The sequence below is a fragment of the Aphelocoma coerulescens genome, chromosome 1A, assembly GCF_041296385.1.
Source record: "Aphelocoma coerulescens isolate FSJ_1873_10779 chromosome 1A, UR_Acoe_1.0, whole genome shotgun sequence".
Classification (NCBI taxonomy): Eukaryota; Metazoa; Chordata; class Aves; order Passeriformes; family Corvidae; genus Aphelocoma; species Aphelocoma coerulescens.
In genome coordinates this window covers 78,050,792-78,075,763 of record NC_091014.1, presented here as the reverse complement: position 1 = coordinate 78,075,763, position 24,972 = coordinate 78,050,792, and the positions used below count along the sequence as shown (strand labels likewise).

At 46.5% G+C, this 24,972-nt stretch overlaps 1 protein-coding gene across 2 annotated transcripts in view; it reads left to right on the top strand.

The window, feature by feature from the left end:
- CECR2 (CECR2 histone acetyl-lysine reader) overlaps nt 1–24,972 on the top strand; it is a 93,727-nt gene that overhangs the window by 41,791 nt on the left and 26,964 nt on the right. For both annotated transcript variants that reach the window (XM_069003648.1, XM_069003646.1), the window contains exon 2: nt 7,967–8,061. In XM_069003648.1, the coding sequence (XP_068859749.1) occupies nt 7,967–8,061 (95 nt within the window). The remainder of the gene's footprint in view (nt 1–7,966; nt 8,062–24,972) is intronic.

Genomic DNA, 24,972 nt, shown 5'->3' with positions numbered 1-24,972 from the left:
GTTGTTTCCAGAAACAACATCAAAACAGGTAGAGCCGAGCTGGTGCTGTTTCCCACCAACAGGGCTGTGCTCACCCAACGTGCTGTGTAAAACACTTGCTAAAATTTTTTGTCTTTAGCTGCTGGTAGTACCTAGCCCATAAATGGGGATGCTAAATCCAGCATATGTGGAGAGAAAGAGTTTGGGGTTGTTTTGGTTGGGTTTTACCTGCAAGGGACTGCTGGCATGGGACTGCAATAGCTTAATGATATATAATCTACACAATATTTTGGGTTAATTTCACAATGGTGTCCATCTCTAGCTGCCTGCTCACCACTTTCCTCACCCTTTCTTCCCAGAAAAAAACCCAAAACCAAAATCCTAAACCAGCACAGTCTACAAGTAGTTTAGTAGGGTTAGAGTTAGGTACTCCACACAAGCGCAGCTATTGGGAGAGGGCCTTTCTAGGAGATGATAAATGATGCCTTTCTGAGGGTGAGGCAAACAGGATGCAATTCAAACAGACTGTGTTTCCTCTCACACTGTTGTGTTTGGAGGTTATTTTCAGCTGGAGGAGTTGGACTTGTGGCTTGGGCAATAGTAGTCTGACACTTTGGGGTGGTGGGGAGGAGGGTAGTGTTCTGGTTTGGGTTCTTTTTAAGACCACAGTGCCAATACTTTTCCCATAAAGGCATAGACCCACGATTAGAAATTTAAGCAGACTGGTGATGGGCTTGCTTTTCTTATTTGCCCTTTACAGGCTTCTTGGAAGTCTTCCACGAGATCTGCAAGAGGTCTGCAAACCACAGGCTGGAGGTTCTGCTGAGCCTGAAATTTCCTGTAAAGCCAGCTCAGTGCCCAGAGAGATGCTTGCCCCTCAGCCAGCGTAACTGGCTTATGGTAAATGGTGTAGATTATCTGCACTGAAGGAAGAGGGGATTATTTTGAAAGGGAGAAATTATCCTTTGGAGGGAAATAGCATGATCTCCAAAGGCTTTGGCTGCTCATAAAACCGCGGAAAAAGAAAGATGATTGCAGTGGCATCAAGTGTCAAGCCTTACAGCTTCTCTCTTAGCCCCAGCGAGGAGTGAAGCATGCCCATGGTGTGGATGCTGGGGCTTGTGTTAGTTGGGCTGTCTGTAAAATTGCTCTGCATGTGGGTGTGTGCCTCCCCTTTCTTCACAGGTTCTACAGGGCTTAGTAAATGTTAAGTGCTTTGATGCTCTGGGAGGGCAGCTGCTCTAGAGGCATGAAGTACTAATATGTAGCTACTAAACAGAAACTAATCACTTGTTACTTCAGAGCTCGGATTCGCCCTGTCCATCTGAAAAGGTTCTTTGCCAGGGAGAAGGAATGGAATGAGTAGCAGTTTTTACATCTTTAAAGTGCTGACAATGCATACATTTGTAACAATGTAGTTCTTGTGACAGATCGCTTGCACTGCAGCCAAGATGAGCTAGGAGGAGAAGAAAGCGTTATTAGCACTGGTACAGGGCTATGGGGCATGAGGGAGACTGGATTGATCAGTCTGAAATCTCTTTTCAGTACAGTTTAGCCACCCAGCGTGAGCTGCTCGTTTTTGTTTGTATGACACAGCAGTGAAAAATTCCACTCGGAGAGCAAGGAGCAGCGTGCTGTGCAAATAGGGGAGGGTCCCTGTCCCAGGGGAGAGATCAGGCAGCAGGTTAATGTGGATGGAGAATTCCAGCTGTTTTGGTAAGTGGGATAGGTGGTAGATAGAGAGCACGGTGGTCTCAGAGTTTTAAGCATTCTGACAGAGGGAGTAAAGGAAGACAAAATGTAAGTTTGCCTATAAAAGAAGCCTGGAAAATTCTAGCCTGACCAAAATGTCCATGGGCATGGCAAACAATTTGCATTTGCAAACGTACTTAGGCTGAACTGAGCAGAATTCAATGTTTGTTGCATCTCCTTTCATAGCTGGAGGGAGCTGCTGGAGGAGAGGATGGCTGACGTTACCCCTTGTGCTGCTGGCACCGGCGGGGAGCACGTGGGATTTGTTCTTTGCAAACAGCCATGATGTGGAGGCAATACAGCACATTCTCCCTGGCTTTCTGTTTATAGCCAATCTCCCTCATACAGAGCCATCATCTCACACCCCTGCCCAGCCCTGGAGTAACATTATGCTCCTATTTACAACATGTTTGAAATAACCTTCAAAGTCTGCACTCAGAAAGTCGAGGAAGGTGGACATCTCAGAGGGCACTGACAGACATTAAGGGGGAACCTGAAGAAACAGGAAAAGGGAATACCTTTGCTGCCCTTGCTTTGTCCCCCTCCCCAGATGATAGTCCCCTTCTGACAGGATAGCTTTTCTCCTCCCTCAGGTATTTGCTCTTCATCCCTTGACCTCGCACACACCAGAACGGAGCCTCAGAGAGGAGCTGGGACCACTGTGCTGAGGAGTGTTGTTAACCTCTTCACCTCACACCCCAAACCTACTGTAGAGGGCCAGCTTGGCTCCCTCTGAGCTCGTGGTACCGAGGGTGAGTTGAAGATGATGATGTTTCCTTCATCCCTACTGCCAGGAGCACAGGGAGGGCATTTAGCACCCATTTTCCTTGCTGTGGAAAGGCAGAGTAGAGAAGTTGGGGATCCTTTTAGCTTAGGAAACCTTAAAGCCCTGGAGGATCATAGAGAGAGGGCAGCATGCAGGCTCCTGCAGGACTGTGGGGAAGCTGGGAGAGGTGCATCCAGCTGCAGATTTGGATAACACATAATGTTTCCAACTAGCCACTTAAAATTAAGATGGCATGTCTGGGAGATTCCATCAGGACCAGGAGCCTTAACTTCTTTCTGAATTTATGGCAGCCAGCTAAACCCACTGCTGTTTGCCCTTGTAGGGTACCATGGCCCTAGGAACACCCCTAATGCCCTGTAATGCCCTCCCAGCTTGTCATGCAGAACACGGCACTCTCAGTAGGCTTCATGTTTTGGAAACTATTTCCATATGACAGCAGGGATCCCAAGCAGGGAGAACGTGGCACTGGGCTGCAGAGGCAGCATGCTGGGTGCTGGGTGGGTCCTAGGGGCTGAGCACAGCGACAGACCAACAGACTGAGCCGTGGGGGTTGCCAGAGCAGCTGGCTCGTGGTGTAGCTGATCCTGCTACCTCAGCTCTGAGAGCGTGTCCAGGGAGCGCTGCTATTCATTGCAATGGCCTGCTGCTGCTGCTGCTGCTGCTGCTGCTGCTGCTGCTGCTGCTGCTGCTGCTGCTGCTGCTGCTGCTGCGAATTGGCTGGGGGTGTGATGTGGACAAAAGGAGGTTGCTACCCTTTCCTCTCTGGGATGTGTTGGGAGGAGGAGTGGTCCCTTCCCAAGTCTCAGCATCATCAGGGACAGCAGGCTCTTTGGTGGGGAGGACAGCAGGAGCTCCTACTCAGGGATGTGAAGTACACAGGCTGGCTTCACACAAGCAGGGATACATCGTGCTTCTTGGAAGCATTTCAGGCCTGCAGTTGACTTTCCATCTTTGTACCCAATCCCAGTACCCTTTGGCATGAGTTTGCCAAACTTTTGCCCAGATGCCCGTTGTCATTAGTTATCTGTGAGGGAAAATGAACATCCTGACTTGACTCAGTGACAGCATTGAAATTTCAGAGTATGGGTTGGGGCTGGCTCAGCAGGTCCCTCTGGTAGCTGTTGGTGATCTCCTAAAGCCTCTGCAAAAGCCTGTTGAGTCACTTTGGAGCATTGCAATGGAAAGCTGGTAACGGCAGCAGTATGGAAATAGAGCTGAAGGGATTGGGGTTTTTTAACTGGTGGCTAACTTGGACAAGGCTTAGCTGTGCTTAAACTGGTTATGTCCATCAGATTCAGTTAGAGATGATTCAGCTCCAGCACAAAAGAAGCCCCTAAACTGTAGTCCTGTCCCTCAGCACCCAGCTGGCTCACACTGGGCTCTTGCAGGTTTGGAGGAGCCTGTGTTCCGAAATGAAGGCCCCAGGCTTTGTGAGGCTGCCCTCTGCACAGACAGCTTGCTGGAGCAGGAGCTGGAGGCTGGCTGGCTGCTTTCCACTGCTCAAAAAGCAGCGCGTGCAGCAGCCCCGCGGTCACCCCACGCTGGCTTGGTGACAGCGGTGTCGCTGTTGTGGACTCATTTGTTTACATTTCTCGGGAAAGTTGACCGTCCTCCCTCTCAAAAATCTGGGCAGATAGCAAAAAGGCATCCAAAGCACCATTTGTTTCAGGCCCCCAGCCGGTGGGGTCAACTGTACCTGCCCGAGAGCCGGGTGTGGGGCCGGCAGCAGGAGCGGGGTACCGGCCCTTCTGTCCCGGCCCGCTTTCCCAGGGAGTGGGGAGGGACGGGTTGGTGCCTCTCGCCCGCCCCGCTAACCCTGCTTGGGGCCAGTGCCTCTCCTGGGAGAGGTGGCCACCCTTGCTCCCACCCTTGCTCTGGCGACTGCCTCTTCCCAACAGTCCTTGCCTGACTCAGGGGGGATTTAGTACCGGGCTGGGGGGAGGGAAAGACGTTAAACAGGCTTTTCCCTAATGAGGTGTGACGCCAGCTGGAGAGGGGGAGAATCCTGCTTTTCTCCTGTCTGTTGCTCTCTCCAGCTAGAGGAGGAGGAGATGTGTGTCCCCCCCTTTTCCTCTGCTGATTTGCTGCCTCTTCTGTTTCCTTTCTGTGCTGTCCCCAAAGCGTTTTGGCAAGGTTCAGATTTCTGTGCTCACAGCTCAGTGCTCAAAGAGAAAAGGGGAAAAACAAAAGGATTGGAGGCGTGGGGAGGATGGTGGCGGGGAGGAAGCTGAGCCGCTCCTCCTGGCCAGGCTGGAGGAGTGTGGGGATGGGTGACTGGGGCAGAGTTTGCCCTTAGGACCAGGGGGGTTTTAGTGGCCTCTTTTTCCCGAGAGTCTCTGGCATCACTTCAGCCCTCCCTCTGTTCAGATGTGCCGCTCGAGCATCGTGCTGCTTTGCTAGCTGTCCCTTGTTGGAGGACAGGGCTGGAAAAATCCTCCTACAAAATGTGAGCTGAAGCATTAGGTGAAAACCTGAGGGGATATTAACTCTTTGTTCCTGTTCCTGAGATGTTAAGATTTGCATCACATCTTCCTGGTGTGTCTGTCATTCCCACAGCGCTCTGGGAGTGTGGGGAGAGTCTAGGATTTAGGTGTTTTGGGACAGGAAGCCAGAGAATCCAATGGGATAGAAAATGATGACATTCAGTGAAACAGGGCTGATGGACCCAACCCTGTGTTCATTGTTCAAGCCCTGTGTTCATCCATCAGGTTCCTCTCACTGCTCTTACCCTTCTGTCACAAGCAGCAATAGCGTAAATGTAGACATAAACTTTACAGGACAATGTCAATATATTTTCTCCAAGACAAATTATCATGGTAATACTTGGACTGTGCCTTTACTGTAGCATTCTGGCGCTGAGCATTACTGTTGGCAGGGACCAGAGGATCAGGATGGGCTCCAGGAATCACCCATGGCATTGGGGAGCACAGTGCAAGAGTCTTTCTACAGAAGCACCAACAGCCTCACGCCTGCCAGGGATGGACCTTCATTAGCCCCATGTTATGTGTGTGCTGATTAATCTTGGCGTGTTCCAGAGCCCCCTTACCCCAGTGTGGCACTGGAACCCTGCACCCAGCCCTGCATTGGTCTGCATGCCCAGAGCCCTCTTCATCCAGTGGCTGTGAGATCCATTTGGGTCTGGGTCGGGTCCCCAGATTGGTGCTACCCCTGCCATGAGGACAAGGACAAGGAGCATCCATCTGGGACAGAGAAAGCAGCAGGAGAGGGGGGGGGAACAACCCAGCCAGGTGTTTTAGTCCCTGCCCAGGAGATGGCATCTTGCCCAGTGCCCCAGGAATGTCCCCCTGCTCCTGGGGTGACCTGCCAACTCCAGAAGTGTAAAGGTCACTCTGGGGCCTGGAAAACAATGGCAGCAGATAGGGGCTATCTGAGGCAGTTGTGGCCACTGCTTAAGGAGTGTTAGTCAAACAGCAGGCTGAAAGGGCTCACGGGAAGCAGTTTAAATATTCCTTCATACAAAAGGCTGTCACATCCTGGCAGGGGCAGACTGCTGACTGACAGCTTTAATGCACAAGTGTATGTGGATGAGGGACAGGCTGAATGCAGGGAGGCATCCTGGAGGCTGACTTTCCCCCTGCCCATCATTCTGGGTTCTAGCATGTCATTTTTCACAAGCTGCAAGTTTATTGTGGTAATGTGGTAACACACCTGGGATGGTTTAGAGTATCACATACTTTAGGTGCTCCCTCCTCCCCTCTCCCCCAGGGGTATTTATGGAAGGCATAAGTCCACGAAAATATTTTACAAATAAAGTAAGTCAACACCTCTAAAACACTAACCACTTATCAAGTGGTAAGTAGGGCCAGGGCCAGGAGCTGGACTCAGTCCTTGTGGGTCCCTTCCAACTCGGGACATTCCGTGATTCCAAGTGAATTCACTCAGTAATTACTATTTATATAGCCTGATTACTATTTATACAATAATATCACTCTCTCCAAGGGATGGCAAGCAGCAACTGTAGTTTTTGTGTTAACTAGTCATTAAGCAGGGTGCTCACCTAGAGGCAGAGAACAGAGATTCCTGGTTCTTTCCCTAGCTCTGTGGCAGGGGCGCTGCATCAGGCTTTGGCTGCACACTGCCCTTTCCTTACCTCCAGTTTCCACATATAATAGATGTGTTTAGTACATTCTTCACAGGGCAGGTGTCAGGCTTCCTCTCCTGAAGCACTTTGGATGTTGCACAGGAGGTAAATAAGAGCAGTGTTGATAATGAAAATATGCCATTAATACATTTCCAATAAAAAACTACAAGCGGCGTTTAAGCTGCAATCTGTTATCAATAATTTTATTACTGCAGTTACTACGGTCTAATAAAAAAGCACTTTCTCTTCTTTATTGGGTAAGTGCCAAAACATTTATCCTTTATTCTCTGGCCATTAACCTTTATTCTGTAGCCATTAGCTTAGCTATTTGTGTAACAGTCTGTTGAGTAACATTCAAGTAGGAATTTGTATTCAATCCATTATTTACTCTGAGACCCAAAAAGAATAGCTTCTTATGCCTATATTGTTTATCCATATTAAATCTTGTTAAGTGCTGTATGCTAGTGATGATAAGTCTTATAGAAAGTGGATTTTTCTTACTGTGAATAATTTTCTGGCATACAAATAAAACTGTAATTAAGCAAATAATATTTGGAGAATAAAGCTCGAAACGGCTAGCTGAAAAAAAGGTATTTCTCACAATATGTGCAAAATTCATAATAACTTTCATGAGTTTATCCTTTTTGTGGAACAGTTTTTGCCTCACATCGTTGTGAACTCCACTGTGCTGAAATAAGCTGTGCTACCCTCCATTGAGGATTGAGATCTTGGGTCACGAAATCTGACATCCCTCCATCCTTTCTCTCTTACTGGAGTTGGAAAAAAAAAGTAACCCAATGAGAAATAAGTAATCAAAATGCCTGCATTTCTTTGAGGCATTTGCTTGCTGGCTTTCAGCCATTTCTGGCAATCCATCTGAAACTACTATTTCTGGGCATAAGTGGCTTTTAGGGCCCTGCTTTCTGAGCACATCTTTTAAATTGAGCTCACCAGCCTTAGTGAGTGGAAGTAAAGCAGGAGAATGAAACTGTTGATTCCTGTCCATCAGGTGAACATGGGAGAAATTGTGCCTTTCTTATTAGGCTGTAGTGTATCTCAACCTCACTGAACCCTATTTTTCTGCATCCAGACATAAGCATTTGTCTTCTGGCTGGAGAGTGACATTCAGTAAAAGCCTTTCAAGGTCTTCCCATAAACTCTTGCAATGAAGAGGTGGTAGAAGCAGTATTTTTAATGATGAGGAAGGTCAGTTTACCCCGTGTGTGCTCTGCTGCTGTACACATACGTGAGGCTGTTTGGGTCCTTTTGGAGCTAGCAGGAAAAGCTAAGGAATTAGTTTAATGGTTGGATTTTTTTTTTTTCTCTCTCTCCTTTCTGCTCACTAGGAACTGGAAGCTGCTCTTCACAGGGATGATGTGGAGTTTATCAGCGACCTGATCGCTTGCCTTCTTCAAGGTTGCTATCAGCGCAGAGACATCACGTGAGTAACCTCGCTCTATGGCTTAAGCACTTTGCAAGGGGAGCTAATTAACACGGTGGCGGGGATGTTTCACGGCTTTAGAGTGATGACATGGCAGTGATCAGCAGCCACCAGCAATCAGGCCAGATGCTTCACCGAGTGGAAGGGAATTCCAGTTCTCTTGGGTCGAGATGTAGGCTTTTAATTGTACAGACCCGTTAAGCAAGCTCCTTTGTTCGGATGCCGTGCAAAACCGTGTTTGATGCTCTGCCGTAGCACTAGTGCACACAGTGAACATTCACGTCTGCTGTTATGCTCTGCACTCTGCTTGGTCAAATTAGTGATATTAAATCATCACATATGTTTTCAACATTTGTATGTATTGCATAGCATAAAACTTGCTGCTCTGCACACACCTCGCTTGCGTGAAAGATCCCGTTGCTGTACAAAGGGACAGCTATGATTATTTTCTTAGAAATAAAAGGAGTATTGGAATTGCTTCAGCTGCAGGATGTTAGAAAGTGATTTGACATGCTCTCTTGAAGTTTTGACATCCAGAGACACTTTGTTAGTGTCCACTAAAGCAGCCTCCCAAATGGAGACATCTGCAGAACATCGCTCTTTAGAGAACTGCCACTCGCACAGCAAAATGTGCTTCCAGTGATAGCGAAGGCTTGATGCAGTGTATTTGATTTGTTCTTTTGTGAATCATGTTAATAGCAAAGCATAATTGTGGGGACAAAGACGGCTTGGCAACACATGCAGTTGCTTGGAAGTAATCCTGCTCCCTAAGATCCCCCTGTTGTGGAGAGGCTTAGGCTGGTGCATAGGCATAGCCATAGGTGCTTGCATTGAAAGCTCTATTTCTAATAAACTGATTAAGTTCAACAAAATTTATATAGTTTATGTGTATATACACACCACTTAATTAAGTTCTCTTGCATTGCTGCATAGACATTCAGCATCAGTGGGTATCAGGACCTGAACCAGGCAGCTGCACTGCATTTACTGCCTCCAAACAAAACTGATCTGCTGAGAAGATTGATTGTAAAGGGACTGCAGTCATGTGTATCCTCTTCATCAAAATAGCCACAGAGCAATATATACCTGTTTGTAAACATGCAGCAAGTTTATTTCTTTATACCAACGCCATCAGAAAGTAGTGACTTAAGTATTTTGCCCACCTGAACCAGCTCACCCTTGTAGCAGCAGCAGCAGATTTCTCTTTGATAAAATTAATGAATTCCACATTGTGAGGTTCTCCAAAACCCTCCAGATCTGAGAGTGTCCGCTTAGTGATTGCATTGTGTAATTGCCTCCCCATTTGCAACTCTTTTAACTAAGAGAATTCAGGGATGAATCATGGGTGAGTCGCTGGGCACTGGCAAGTTGTCTGTCTGGGGAAGGTCACACATACATGGCAGCTGAACAGTGTGTAGCTGTTCAGCACTGCATGTAGGTCCAGGCTTGTGCCTGTGCAAGTACAGCTTTGAGTATCTTTGAGATGCAAAATCTGCGAGGAGGTAATGCTGTCACAGGGGGAAGAGCTGGTAACCCGAGGATGGCTCTGGCAGCCTGGCCAGGATGCACATGCAGCACAGGCAGGTACCACGGGCAGCTGTGTGTCCCTCCACACACCAGAGATGTCCTGGGAAATGCAGGAGTGTGAAGCCACTTAGTGAAATTGTGAGAACTTACATCTCGCCCAAAGAGTCGTGCTGGGGAAAGCGTGAGGTGCCTGAAGGAGAAACCAGCGGCACCATTTCTGCAGCGCCTCCTGCAGAAGGGGGTTATTGCCTCGTGGCCATGGGGATAACGAGGAAAGAAATTTCTGCGGAGGAGATGGGGAAGAGGGCACAACAGGGGCAGTGCGGTGGTAACGGCTTAGGGAATATATCAGGAAAACTGCCTGAAGCTGCTGGGATGTCAGAGAGATGAGCTCTGAAGCACTGCAGAGGAAGCAGTGGGGGAGGCTACCTGGAAACACAGGGAGAGGTGCTGTGTGCAGAGGGATGTCACAAAGGAAGAAGCAAGCATTAAGATGTAGTCTAAATATGAAAATATGTAGGTAAATAAGAATAAACATGATGGCTTGGATATACTTCTCAGAAACAAACTTGCCACACTGTTTTACACTTAAAACCAACTGTGGAATATTCATCCAAAAGCCTAAAATTCTTCAGGTTCCTTACATGTTGCTTTCCAACACCTTTTTCCCCTCTAACCCCAGTTCAAGAGGCATAGGTCTTGGCCAGTGCACAGCTTCACTGCTGTACCTTGTTTTTCTGCAGTTAGTGGTAAGGAGCTGAGCCTCTAATCAATTTTTTGAGTGCTCAGCAGACAAAGACCTGCAAATGTAAGAGGCAGAATTTGTATGGAGTTTAGAGGGCTTTTCACAGTGTCCCAGGACTCCCTACTTCTCTGTTGCAGACAGATAAGAGCTATCTGTCTTGGGTGGGAAAAATCAGCGGTGTCACAGGTCATCCTGGTGCTGTTACTGTGGCATCTCTCCAGTCGTTTGTGCCCTGCATCCTCGTGCTGAGGCTGGGAGCTGTTAACATCGAGGCTGTACACTTTTGTTCCCCGTTGCACCTCAGAGAGAAAGGCAGGAGCTTGTTCTCAGGCTGGGGCACTGCGGCTGAGGCACAGGATGCTTCATAAAACCTCAGTTTGCCTACCTCTCTGAGGGGTTTCGAGGTTTAATTGGTTTTGTATCAGGTCTTACATCTTTGATGGCCAAAATGTTATCTGCCTCTGCTTTCTCACAGTCTGGCTGGGAGCAGCTTGCAGTTCTTGTCACATCTGTTTTGACGGCAGGCAGGACTTGTGGCAGAGCTGGGCTGCCTGGCTTTAATCATGCATCATAGAGGGGTATAAAACTGTCACATACCTTTCCTAATTATAATGTGCTCTCAAGTAATTTTGGAAGTGGCTGAGAGCCCTTCTAATGCTCAATTTAACATGCTCTAGTTTGATTTGCTTTCCATTCTTTGAAAAAAAAAAAAGAGATTAATACTTTTGTAGGGTTCTATGATCCTTGGTTTTGAAGTAAAACAACTTTGCCTTGGTTTTGATATTATTTATGACAGACGTTTTGAAAAAAAAAAAAAAAAGAATCACATTCAAGAGGGAGACTGCTTTTTACCCTTGCTTGATGGCTAAGGAGTGTTGAATGTCTGGTAATGTAAGACTTTCTTTGAGTTATGGATATCTGTGTTTAACTACAGAGACTACTTAATGGGATGCTACGTGATCTTCTCCAAACTCTTATTTGTCATAACCTATCATAGCTGTTAGGAACACTCCATTGACCTTGTTCTTGCTGTGTTAAATACTGTAGAAGTACAGAACAAAAACCAGTTGCCTGCACTTCTGCATCTATAGCAATGACCCTGTAGCTGTCCTTGCCTGGCACCGGGTGGTTTGAGCACTTGGCCAGGACAGTTTCCCCGTTGCTCTCCTCTTTTTACTGAGCCAAAATACTTGTGTGTCATGATCTGCAGCTTTTGTTGTTTTATAAATACCCCTCATAGTCTGCATAGACCATCTGTACCATCTGTATGTAACTACTGTGGGTGCAATAGGTACCTCAGGCATGCCTTGGTTCGATGCCAGTGAGATTGCCCACTGTTTTTTCCTGCTCCCAGCTTTTTTGCACAGGTTTTAGAATGTCCATGTTTTCTTTTAATTGCTTCAAAAGGCAAATGCCTGGAAAAACTCTTATTAGAATTTGGAGTTACCAAAAAAAAAAAAAAAAATTAAATAATTAAGCAGTTTGAAAAAATCCTGGTGCTTGCTTCAGATTTTCTCTGATATAAATTGGGTAGCTGCATAGTCCCTAGGGGCTGACACTTTAATTCCAGCAGGAAATGTGACTTGATGACTTGTATGAAGACAGGAAGATCAGAGCTTCAGCTAACGGCAGCGGCCGCAGCAGGAGCCTTCTGCAGCTGTTTTTAAGTAAGAAGTGATGGTGTGGCATGGATGTCTACAGTAAACTAAAATATTCCAGAAAAGCTCCTGCTGTTCAGCTTTTCTTTGGGTGAAACTCATTCTTCAGTGTTCTGTTATTGCACTTTTGCTGTTTTTCTAATATGATGGCATAAAAAGTTTCAGTAACTTTATCGTATTTCTTATTGGGAGGCATTTTGTGTGCTGCTACTTTGTCTCAAAAAACATCTTAGCTGCTTTCTCTTATGTTTTATTTTTTTAACAGGCACAAAGGCCACAATGTGAGGAGGAAGTAAAACATTATCTCTTGCCTTTTTTTTTTTCTATGCCCCATGAGATTCTTTTCTTTTTTTACACCTCAGGAGATTGGTCCATCACTGTGGCTGAAAACTCTCTAACTGACTTCTGTGGCACCAGAGGGGATTTGCTTCCTTAGGAGCCTCAGTTGTTTTTTTCTTGTTGTTTCTTCCCTAATGCATTGGAATTTTTTTCTTCCCAAGTGGATCATGGGTTTTACACCCACCTAAAGCTCTTTTGGGATCCATAAACTCTCCTGGGAGTCTTTGACTTGTAGTTTGCACCTGGTTTGTTCTAATGGGGATAATAAGAGGATATTCCTTAACTCCTCTTCCCTTCCCCACAATTGTCTTAATTATTTCTTTCCTATCCTTAGTGGTGGCATTGGGTAACACTCACAGTATGGCATCTGAAGATCTGCATTTCCTACTTGTTGAGCTGCCAGTCAAGAGTACTGGGTGTTCTGTGTATTTTCTAACGCTCGTTCCATAATCACTTGTTTGAGCTTTCATCAGAAGGAGAGAGAGACAATATGAAATCTTTCAACCTACTGAGGCACAATGCCTGTTTCTGAGGACTCTGTTTAATAGCTCTGGGTATTTTGCTTCTTCCTTCTGCTTTGTCATTTTGTCCATCCTTGTCCTTTATTCCGAGTGGACCGTGTCCTTACAGGTACTTTGGGGGTTACCCCAGCTCTCATACTGTGGTAAAAGAGACCTCAGTAAAATGCTTAACATCTTGAAATCACCCTTGTGCGTGTGCCTACATGAGCTGTGTCCTTGCAGAAATGCTGTTTGTCAGTCTGGTCTAGGGGATAAAGTGGCAGGTCAACAGGAATAGCTGGCAAACCAGTGCTGAGATTTCAATCTCATGGATACTGTGTGAGCTAGGCTGTGGGAATAGCTAAGCCAGGCTACTAACACTGTTCTGAATGAATTCACCACTTCAGTCCATGCCATAACCTCTGGGGCAGCCAGCCTGGGCTCAGTCACAGCAGACCTGGTGCCCACCTCCTTTGGAAAGAGTTTTAACAGCTGGGCTCTTGCAGTTGTGCCAGTGACCTTGGTTATAACAACTGCTTCCATGGCCCAGCCACAAAGCACCTCAGTAACTCAGAATCATATTCATGAATGCCAAGTGAATATCAACAAGATCAGCATTATTTACAGTCTGACTTTTAACAAGTGCTGCCTTGCATACATCATGGATATTGGTGGATGGCCTCTGGAATCAACCCGGTATCATCGGCACAGGAGATACCGTGCGGGGGCAGGGGAGATGAAGTGGCTACATTGCTCATCTTGAATCTAATTTTAATATTTATTATAATAATAGCCAAGCCATGCAAGGTGAGCCTTTTAAAGGGTAAAAAGTGAAAATGAAGCAGCTGGCAGGTGTTGGGAAAGGAAGGATGAGATTACAGCAGTAAAATAACACGGTCATTCAGAGATTAATGAGAAGCACAGTGGAATAAAATTATAGAGTTGAAATATAACTAAAGCTAAGTAAATGTCTTTGATTCTCAGATGGATAAAATGAATCTTTAAAGAAGAATTTGAAGAAGAGTTGGTAGCATGTTCTGGAAGTGCTATTCCATAGATGTGGTGGAGAATAAGGACTGAAAACGGTGGAAGGAAAAGAGGAAAAGCTGTGCTGTTATTGTCAGGGCAGATGGATGACAGACAAACAGATTGGATTGCTGGGGAGAGGGAGTTATGCAAAACATTGACAGGGAGGAATAGGTGGCTAAACTTCAAAGGAGGAATAGAGAACAGTCAGCAAAGGGTCTTGGAGACTGCAGTGATGTCATCATGCCAATGTCAGAGCATGAAATATGAAAGCGACAGCTGTATTTATAACTTCTTGATGTTGCAAACCAAGTACTCTGGAGAGGAGGAAGAAAGCAATGATGAAAACAGAAACTGAGAAGGCAAGTGAAAATATCTTCTCCTTTCAAGGAAGAAGGCAAAGAATTGTGGAGAGAGACAGATGGGGTGTGGAAGTTCGCCCGATGTGAAACCTTTTCCCTCACTTTTGAGACTTGCAGTGATGCTCCAAAACACTGGTGCAGGATTTTTGTTCCAGCACAGTTGGTTTCGCAGGCCCCTTCCCAGCACCTCATCCAAGCTCAGAAACCAATGTTTAGTCCAAGGGTGAATATTGGAGAAGATCTGAAGTCATTTTTTTGGAGCCTTTCAGCCTCAGTGGACTTGATGAACAGCTGCTAGGCCACTGTGATAATGTGGTGTGTCATGTCAGTCTCTCTTCTAAGTCACCTATGCTTTTACTTTTTCTCCCATTTTACCTTCCAGCCTTCCTTAGTTTCTTTTTGGCTCAGCCAGTGTAGTGGTTGTGGTTTCAACTTCAGAGAAAAGAAGATGAAAGATCTGTTCTGAAACAAATCCCAAAAGTGATTCTTTAGGACCTATTCATCTGTAAAAACTTGGGTTTATCCGTGGTCTCCAGAAACTTATAATGTGTGGGGCTGGTTCTAAGAAATAAATTTGCTAAGCTTATTTGCTTCAAGGCAACTCCAGGCTAGGTATTTTGTGCCTCACAGGGGACTCTTTTCTCTGACATTAAGTGTATTTTTCTATGAGTAGCAAGGCACATAAGGGCTTGTTTCATATGGATTTGTGCTGTAATATACGCATGTGTCCTATTTCCCCATCATCATCAAGACAATAACTCCAGCTTCTTCCCCACAGTGTTCATCATCACTGCAATACCCTAAGGTCCTCTCTGCAGCCCCCAAACAATCAGAAGTGCTTATGGCACAGCAACACTCTTGTCTTTCCTTGTGGCAATGAATTGGGAGCATGCTTTCTGTTGATGGGCACTAGGAATGAACAATGCAGCATTAAGCTGGCTTCACTTGTTCTTCAAGGATCCAGGAATGAATAGTAAGTAATGATCCTCTTCCAGTCTGAATGTGGAGCACGGTAAGCCCCATTCCTATTTGCTCCTTCAGAATATAGGAGATGTATTTGGGTCTTTTGTAAGTTAATCAGCTCCAGCTCCCAAGGGTTGATCTGCTTCTCCTCAAAAAGAATCAAATAACGGTAGTAGAAAGAAAGAGGCATGTGGATTAAAATTGGCAAGTACCTATTGAAGCCTGGCTAGATGCAGGTGAAGGTCATTGATGGGAGAAGTGAATTGTCACTGCAGAAAAACCAAAGCCCTTGCTGTTCAGTCACAAGGTGAAATTTGGGCTGCGGGTACATTCCTTTATTCTGGACCATCCAGAAGACTGTGTTCATCCCTCCTGAGACAAAGACTACTATGGCTTGATCTTCGTTTCATCATGTTCAGAGTGGCTTCTTGTTGGCACATACCTTGTGTGGTTGGCTGTCGAGGTCACACAGAACAGGGCACTAAACAAGGGGGAAAAAAATCCATGCTTTAAGTCACAAGTGTGCGCAGGAAGCAGCGCGTGGCAAGAACGGGGAGTGCAGCAGCCATTCTCACACTTCGTCTGTCTGTGTGGCCACCAGCATCCCTCCCTGCACTTTTCCAGGTCAGATCAGTATGTGCTGGCTGTGTACCCATCGTGCAGGAACCGAAGTCTCCCTCAGCAGAACCCCTCAAATCAGTAGCCAGCAGCCTGCATCTTGCCATGCCTCTCGTCCCTCGCCAGTGTTACCCAAATCCCCCCCAGCTGTCTTCCCCAAAGGAACTTGTTCATTCCTTTTTGAGCACTCAGATCTCTCCCTCTCTTCTTTCTTTCTATCAAACAACCTTTAACTAGTTCTTGGGTTAGTTAATAGTTCTAACACTGGTTCTTTTTGTTTTCTGTTTTGATCCTTCAAGAGATTGCCTTTTGTTATTCAAAGCCGAAGGTACTTGACACAGAAGCAATGCAGAAGCCCCCGGGCTTTAAACGCCGTCCTGGCTGTGTGATCGTTTTGCCTGTGAGCGATTCCCATCCTCAGTGTCTGATAAGCCTTGGGGAAGAAATAGGAAAAGAATGCAGCACTCCGAATTCCTGAGGGGTGCTGGGAGGCATCCATCCATGTGGAGACTGGAGGACGTCCACCTGCTGACCAGGGCCTTTCAGATTCAGCATTTCACGCTGCCAAGGGACACTCCTGCCTTTGACTTTCTTCACAAGGCCGACAAAAAAATCTGGCTTCCTATCTGTCTGTTGGGGAGAAAGATATCTTGCTTTGCTAAATTGTTTGCAGAAATGTCCAGGTCCGATGGTTTTGTGTTCAGGCCCAGGAATTGCTTTTTGAGCTCTAAAACTGACCCTAGGAGCTGCTGTGTCTTGGATTTACTGTATTGCTTTGTGGAGAACCCAGGTTCTTTGTTTTTCTATTGCATCCAAAAAGTGGCATAATTTACTGATACCATTAAGTCTGTCATCCAGCGTGCTGATGGGCCTGTAAAATCTCCAGTTTGGCATCAGCATGGCTTAATCTTCTCTTGGTGATCTTAAATTTCACCAGGGGACCAGCTGAGCTCTGCAGGTCAGACCATTCTTCCTTCAGTCTTACTCTGCACCTCTGTCTTGTGCACCAGTACCGCTGACCTGTTATGAAAGCCTCTCTTTGCCATTATCTTCCCATCCTTTAGTACCAGTGTATGTCCTGTGCCTTAAGCACACAGCCTGGTGTTGGCTCTGGGACTCAGGACCTCATTTCCACCTCCTGCCATTCTGCCTTGGCTGCTGGTCTCAGTCACTCACTTTCTGATTTTGAACACAACAGAGTTCTCTCCACTTCGGGGTCTCGGGACATTCTTGTCTCTTGTTCTGAACATGCTCTGAGGAAAAGATTCATATCCAGTCTAGCTGCAGTGATAGATCTTGCTGGATAGGGAAGTGTTGGGCTCCAGCTCTCCTCAGCTCTCCAAGCCTATTCACTAGCATGCCAGGGAATTCATTGCTTAATGAAAGCCATTTTCCCTGCTCTTCCCCAGCCAAGATCAATGTCATCACGTGGCAAGAGATGGCCTACACTTAGACATCTCCCTTGTGTGTTCGTGCAGAATCATGTGGCAAAGCTTTTTAGGTGTAATAGGCATTTTCAGTTCTATTGTTAATTTATCATAGGTGATGGCGTGAGATAACTTCTCTCCTTGGCCCTTTGCACCTCAGACATAAAATTTGATGGCATCAGCAGTGGTACCACCCTAATCTAGTACCTGCTGTGCCTCCCTTGCTGGGTAAAGCTTTAGAAATGGATATTGCCTCTTTCTTGGGCTCCCTTGGCTCAGCAGATTGATTCCTCAAGGCAGCAAAAGAGTAGCTGACCCTTCTGGGGACTCTCAGCTTGTCTCCTCTTTGGCTGCTGAGCTGTTCAGTGCAACCCCACTGAAGAAGCAGGAAGCTCTTACTTCTTGACAGACACTGAAGTTTCCTTCCCATTCAGACAGGAAGGATGTCTGACCAACCTTCTCACCAGGAGTTTTCTGGAAGTTCCTATCTATTTCCAGGCACACAGTATTTTACCATTTCAGCCATATCCCAGGGAACTGAGGTCTCTATTTTCAAGCCTTCCTCCATGCTGGAGCTGTAGTGCAAGTTCCAACATGATGGTTGAAAATGCATGTTAGTGACTGATTACAGAGCTGTTTTGCTCTTGGAGTTTAAAGCTGCCCTAGCTGCTTTCATGGGCTGTATATCACACTGAATGCAACTGATTTGTTACTGCACCCTTTGACTAATGGGTTCAGGGCAGTACCCTAAAGGTAAAATGGAATAAACTGTGAAGTACAGAGTATCTGTGGGGTTAGTGTGTCAGCAAAACTGGGCAGGTGTGTTTAAACACACCTTTGGTGTGAACGTGCTCACCCTGAGTCAAAAACAACAATGCTCATGGAAAATAGCATCATCACTCTTAATTTATTGTATTTATGCAGGTGTAATTAAGGGACAAGACAGTTTTTAAAACTGTCTGAAATTGCCTCTTCTTTCTATTCATTCAAGGTAAATAATCCTTGCTGTTCATCTAATGCTACATTAATCCATGTTTTCACAAATACATGTAGCAATACTTTTTGCTCAACATAATGATGTTTCTGAATCTTTTAGCAGAATGACTTTTCCTGTTTTAATCCAGTTATCCAACACATTGATTCGTCCTTACCAGTTTTCACTCAAATTGCAGCATCAGTAGTGGGGGATGGAGTTCCTGCTTCTCTGTCCAAAACCCTGCATGTATTGAGAGCACAAGTCATCCCTTGATGGAGATTATGCAGAGACTCACTGAGTTTGAAGGAGGGGTCAAGATAGCGTTGGAAGACAAATACATTTTATTTTAATCCATTTATATTCCCTGAATCTGTCTGGGCAGTGTTTGTATCCTCCTGCTTATCCCCTTTGCCCCCAGGGTTTTCTCTTCCTGTGGTACCATGTACCTTCAGCTGTTGTTTGGGATGTTTCTGGCTGCTCTGGTATCGCTGAGACTCACATTCCTATTTCTTCCTTTCCTTAACCAAGCAACAAAAACACACAAGCAGCCCTTGCTCCTACCTAAAAAACATATGCAGGCCCCTGCACCCAGCATGCATCTAGTTAACCATATGTGTCTTCCTCATCCTCCAAGAACTGCATAATCCACCAGGCTTGGCAAATCCAACCCCTTTTTCCTCCAATGTTTCACATCTTCACACCAGTCTCTCTTTCCCTGGCTCACTTGGCCATATAAGCTGCTGGTCTCTTGGGATGGGGAGATGGATGCTGGGCATCTGCTCACTCCTTTCTGGCATTGTGGTGGGGAGGGTGAGGGAGAAAACAGCAAGGCAGATAAGGGCAGTGAGGAGCAGCTGGGCACAGGTGAAAGAAGGGCCATCAGTGCCTTCAGGTTGTGTTTCCTTCACCTAAAATGACTTTCACCTTCTCACACGGAAGGAGAAACAGCAATATGCCTCTTTGTTGCCTCCCTGTACTTTGAGGTGTTAGAGGCAGGGCCACAGCACGAAACACTTGTGGCCCCTCCTGCTGATCCTGGGGATGGTGATGAAAATAGAGCAGCCCTGGCTCACAGAAGGGTGCTTGGAGCTCCTGCAAGCAGGGAGAGGGAATATGACAGGACAGTTCAAAGTAACAGGTATGTGTGATTTCTCCTGCCAGTGCTGCCTTTCTCTCACACAGCCCAATTAACAGGGGTCACAGAGCACTGATTAGCTGCCTTGGCGTTTTGTGAACATAAAGCAGTGAAAAATCCAGGGTGAATGGGGGAAAAAAGATCAAATAGACACTTATCTCAGCACTCCTGCCTGTCCCTGGCATTTGCCAGCCTAAGGAAAGAGCCTTTCCAGAAGAGACCAGTGCAGGATGGTGCTGTGTCTGTGCTGATATCTCTGCTGCTTTTCTGCCTTTTCTCAGCAAAATAACAAACACAGCACCCCCAGCAGCCGTGTCGTTGGTAGGGCTGTTGCTAGATAAGAGCCGAGTCACTGGAGAAGCGTGGGCCTTTGGCAGCTGGGGGGAAGATCAGAGCATGCCCTTTTGCCTCACTGGTGTGTGAGATGACTTCAGTCCCTCCTTAGGAGGAGTGGACTTGCTGCCTCCTGTCCTTCGTATGAGGGAAAAGGGGTGGAAGGCAGCACACAGCAGCTCAGGGGAGGTAAAAGGGCATCTCCATCTGGTTCAAGACTTGCTGAGTGTGGTCTACTAGTGCTAAGGAGCCCAAGCCAGAAACTTCCACGGTTGCTCAGGCTGTGGCTGGGGTGAGAAATCTGGACAAGCAGACCTGGAATGTTCCTGATTGGGTGGGCAGCTGTGGTGACCTTGTGCCTTCCCCTCCCTTCCTTCATACTCCCCTTTTTTTTGGGGGTAGCAAAGCAAGGCTCCCACTTCAGCTGTCATACCCAGGTTAAGTGGCTGCACTTGCTTCTGTCAAGCCAACACATGCTCCTGTGGTGTGATCCCTTATTAGACTAGACAGCCCACATCAGCTCTCCATTCTCCCTGCCTCTCTGGAGACACTGCCTCGCTCCATAGCTGTTCCTATTCTGCTTCTCTGTGGGATACAGCATGTCTGCCAGCTCCCCTCCCAGCCTCCCCAGGTTTGAGTGCATGGAGGATTGCTCAGGGTAAGATGGAGGAAGACAAGGAGTAGGAGTGTTCTTAGCTGCTGGCAGCCATGGGTTTTCGTAGATGATTTTTTCCCCTCTCCTAAAGACGAATGCTTTTGGAGTTCAGGCAGCATCCAACCATGTAAATTAGATTTCTTTAGCAGCATTGTGCAGCCCTTCTGCTGGTGAACCTCCTGTCCTAGCTTGGAGGAAGATCCAGAACCCTGATGTCTTCTCTAAGCGTTGCTTCAACGTACTCGTGGGGCGGTCTCTGGTCTCTGCCACATTTGGGTTCTGGAAGTGAGTTATGGCATGGACAAATGAGGAGCAGGGAGCAGGAGTTCCAGTTCCTAGGGTGCTGAAATTACTCTGCTGTCCTTTACTCTTGTGGAAGACATGGGTGTATCTTTCATGGATGTGGAAACCTCCAGTTGCTTATGTTTCAGACTGCCAAATCCAGGAGTTAGGCCAGACTATTTTAGGGAAGAGCTGCTGCTACTTAACATTTGCTAACTAGGTAATCTTTTGTCCTTCTGTTTTGAAACAAAACAATGGTTCTAATGCAGAAAGATTTTATTCCCTTGTTCAGCAATGGTGAAGACAAATGTCCTTATGTGTAGAGCCCAGTGCCATCCACCTGCTTAACTCTTGAGATGTCTTTCTCTTCCCCTTCACTGCCAGTGCTCCTGATGGCCACACAGAATTGGCAAGAATAAGGCACAGAATTACTTAGGTTAGGGCAATATCTGCATTCAAAGAACTAGTTCTGGCTTGCCGTGGGGGACAAAAGGCAGACCTGTACATGCCTTGTGATGGTCTTGTGCTCCAGCAATCTCCACTGTCTTTACAACTCTGGGAGGGGGAAACTTCACTCTGGAGGTCTGATCAGTGTAATTTGAAGTTTCCCCCCCCCCACACACACACTGTGATCTCATTCAGGGTCCATTAATGTCAGCTGTCCTCCTTTTGTTCACAGCCACTAGTAGGCCAGCAGGTTTTCTCCAAGCATGATTCAAAAGGCCCTGAAAAGCAGGATGTACCTGGGTGTTTGTTTCCTTCATCACAAGAGCTCTGCCAGGGTTGGACCTTGCTGAGGTCTGTCACAAGTGTGCTGTGGAGTTACTGCTCCCTCTAGACTGTCCTTGGCTGGAATTTTTGAAGTCTGTCCCCATCAGTGGTGCAGCTGGTGGCACTGCTGAATGTGGCTGCTAAAGCCTAAGGTCGTGATTCCTGGATCTCCAGCTGCTTGGTCCTTTTGCTCTGCTGCAATGAAGTGTTTTGTGGAGAGACCCTTCAGGGTGCTCACGGCCCTTGGGCCTCTGGCAGTTTGGTCACCCTGATGACAAGTTGGTCTGAGGAATACATGCTGCCTGTTGGCTCGTGCTTTCTGAGCCAGCTGCACATGCAGGGCTTGGAGGGATTCCTCTCCAGCCCTCTTCTCCCCCTGAAGGATGGGACAGTGTCTTTTTCCCCCTGCATCATACTTGACTTAGTTTCTCAGTAGGGTAAATTGAAGGTGAAGTACAAGCTGGTCCATAAAGCTTCCTCCCCCATGTCAGATAAGAAAGCTCATTAATACAGTAAAAAAAAGGTCTCCATTGTTACATGAGAGCTCAAGGTCAGGCTGGTAGTAGTAACTCATATTGCTTCTAAGGTCAGCCTAAGCTTTCTCTTCCTGACAAGCCACGATAGATTGATCATGGGGGCCCTTACATTATTTTTTTTCTTCTGCAATAGGCTTTGCTTCTCCAGACCCTGTTAATGATGTTTGACTGAGGTCATCCCAGCAAACCCTGAATCCTTCCCATTACCTTCCAGAGGGCTTGCCTTTGTGCCAAAGCATTGTATGCTTGTTAAGAATTAAGCTTTCCTGATCTCTGCTGTAGCAAAGAAGCTGTCTTCATTGGAGAGGCGAGAAATATCTTGAATGCCATCTGTCAGTTAATGCTCTCATTAACACCTGAGTGGCTCCCAGCACCAAGCTGGTGCCTTTTTCCCAATTCAGAACTTAAAAGGTGCCAGCCCATAAGGTGAAATATCTTCAGTCCATAAAATTAATTCTGTTATAAAACTGATAAGTTCTGATAAGACCTAGATTTTTGTTGTTGTTTCTTTTAACTAGAGAGATCACAGAAGGCAAAGCCATTCTCTTGTGTGCTGTGAAGGTCCAAGAAGTCTATTTTCATTTAGTACTGAGAACCTCCTAAAAGCAGCACTTGTCCTGGGTGGCTGAATGTATCCGAGTCTTTTTTAGCTTTAAAGCCTTTACCAGAGAGAAGTATCACCTCTGTTATTTCCCTTACTGGCTAACTCTGTAATAGGAACTGCAAGAGTAATTACATTTACGTTTAAATGGTCTTTGGTAGAAAGTCTGAGCTCTCCCTGTCTTGTTTTCCGTGTTCCTCCCACATACAACTCTTGGGCAGGAGTTGCAAGAGGTCTGTTGTTGTTCCTGCTCTCTGTCATCCTCTGGTTTTGTCAGGGTTCTTGGTTTTAATCTCAAGAGCAATATACTGTCTGGGATTAGATGCAGGTCAGGCTTGCCTTTTTCCCAGTAGTTTAGCTCAAGAGCATGCCAGTATTTACTCTGCCGTTGCATTTTGTAAATTAAATGAAACAAGAGACTTAAAACACTGTCAGCATGATAGATATTCTAGCTAGTGGGTCCAGGCAATTATTTGGCATCTAAACTTTCAGAAGGCTTATTCATCTGTGCCAGCAGTGTCCAAGCAACGTTGGTAATTTTTTGTCTCCGATATTTCAACTCCTTATCCTAATGTTTCCTTTAATCCAATATTTACTCCCACAGGACCAGAGATTTTGTGAGGGGGTGGGTTTTAGGGTTTTTTTTAAGAGGTGTGTGTGGGGGGAGGGCTTGTAAAAAAATTGGCAGCAGTAGACCAGATAGGGCAATGTGCTGTGACAGTAATTCCACACTTGGGCCATGGCATGCTGCCTGCAGGAAGCACAGATTGACACAGGGACTCTCTTACTGAATCAGTGTTTGGTTTAGCTTTTGTTTGTTTGGCTTGATTTTGTTTACAGTTTTCCAGCCAAGATTTGATTTACTTTGGAGTCTTTAAAACTAAAAGCACAAGTGACTCCGCTTCCTTTGGGCATGAGGATAAAAAAAATAAGCACATGTGTCTGTACGCATAATTTCAGCCCCAATTTGCTCAAAAGGAATTTCACGTTGAGTTTGCTCCTACAGGGTCCCAGTGGGTCTCTAGATGCAGCTGTTCCCTCCCAAGCGTGCACACCAGAAGCTCCAACCAAATTTTTCCATATATCCTGTCAACTCTGTGAAATTCTCACCCTCTCTTCCTGAGGTCTCCAAAGGAGCCCCTCTAGGAAGCCGGGCACGGTGACGAGTGCACTGGCCAAGCTTCTTTTTGTGACAGCAGAGCATGACCCCACGCGTTAAAAGCCCGGGCGGTGGGAAGGGTGCCTCTCTTTGAGCAGGGGAAAGCACTGGGATGGCCAGGCGGGGGGAGGAGTCCTGAGCTCCCCTCTCCTGGAGCACAGAGAAACCTCCCTCTTTGGGAGGCAGCCGGGCAGCAGATGGCCGGGCTGCGGCGCTGAGCTGTCAGGGGTGTATCATTTCTCTGGCTGTTCTGGGCGCTGATACCCATGGTGGAGAGGAGCCCCTCCCTCGACTTGCTCCATCTTCTTTATGCCCTGATTTTTTTGCAGCTGCTACTAAAGATCACAGGCAACTTGAGCTGCAGCCTCAGTGGTACTCTTGTGGATTGTCTGACAATGTTCCTCCCCTTTGACACGGATGTGCTAGGTCGTGTCCTTCCCCGTGCCCCAGATTTCCTTCTGTGTATGCAACATACGATTTAAACTTTCAACCACAGTTGCAATTCAGCTTTGACCTCCTTTCTAATCTTTGCAAAAAAAGAGGGGGACCTCTGACAACAACCCTGTAGCTTCAGACCGTAGCCAGGGATAAGATTAAGAATTGCAGTGGGCTCTCAAAAAATCATCTGCATCCATGTGGGGTGTACCACACAGATATGCATGAGCCATTCCACCACTGCCCCACTACAGCTATCCAAATTGCTTCACACATCAGGGGGCAGCTGCAAAGCAAGGGATGTTTTGACAAGTGAGGGAAACTTTATCTCAGTTTTATGAAATATTAATGGCATGAGTCAAGTTGGGATGGGAGAAGTTTTACAGTTGCAGAGTTCTTTGAGGTACTTTTTCTGATCTGTTGTAGCTGATTTCTGTAGTACTTTTCCTTGGTTAATGAGCTGTATGGAAGCTGCTGGTGCTGTACATCAGGAAGTGGTTGAGATGTGGTGAGAGTCGTGGCCCGTGGTCTCACACGTTTTTTTGTAAATTGTTTCTAGGACTCCCAGTTTACTTTCGGAGGAGGGTTGGTTTTCCTTTGGATACATGCCCTGAGACAGAATGTGCCCATATACCAGTTCAACCTCCTTGGGAATGCTCCAGTTTGTAGAGAAAAGGATATGACTGACCTAACACTGCCTCCACTGGTCGAGTGTTTTTACAGGTCCCAGGGATGCTGAGAACCTCTGGAGAAGAGATACCTCTGTCTCCTTAGCTCAGTGATTTCCTTCCTGTCTTCTTCTTACAAAAGAGTTTTTGGAGGTTCTCAGTTGCAGCAGAGACTCTGTAGGACTTGCAAGTGTA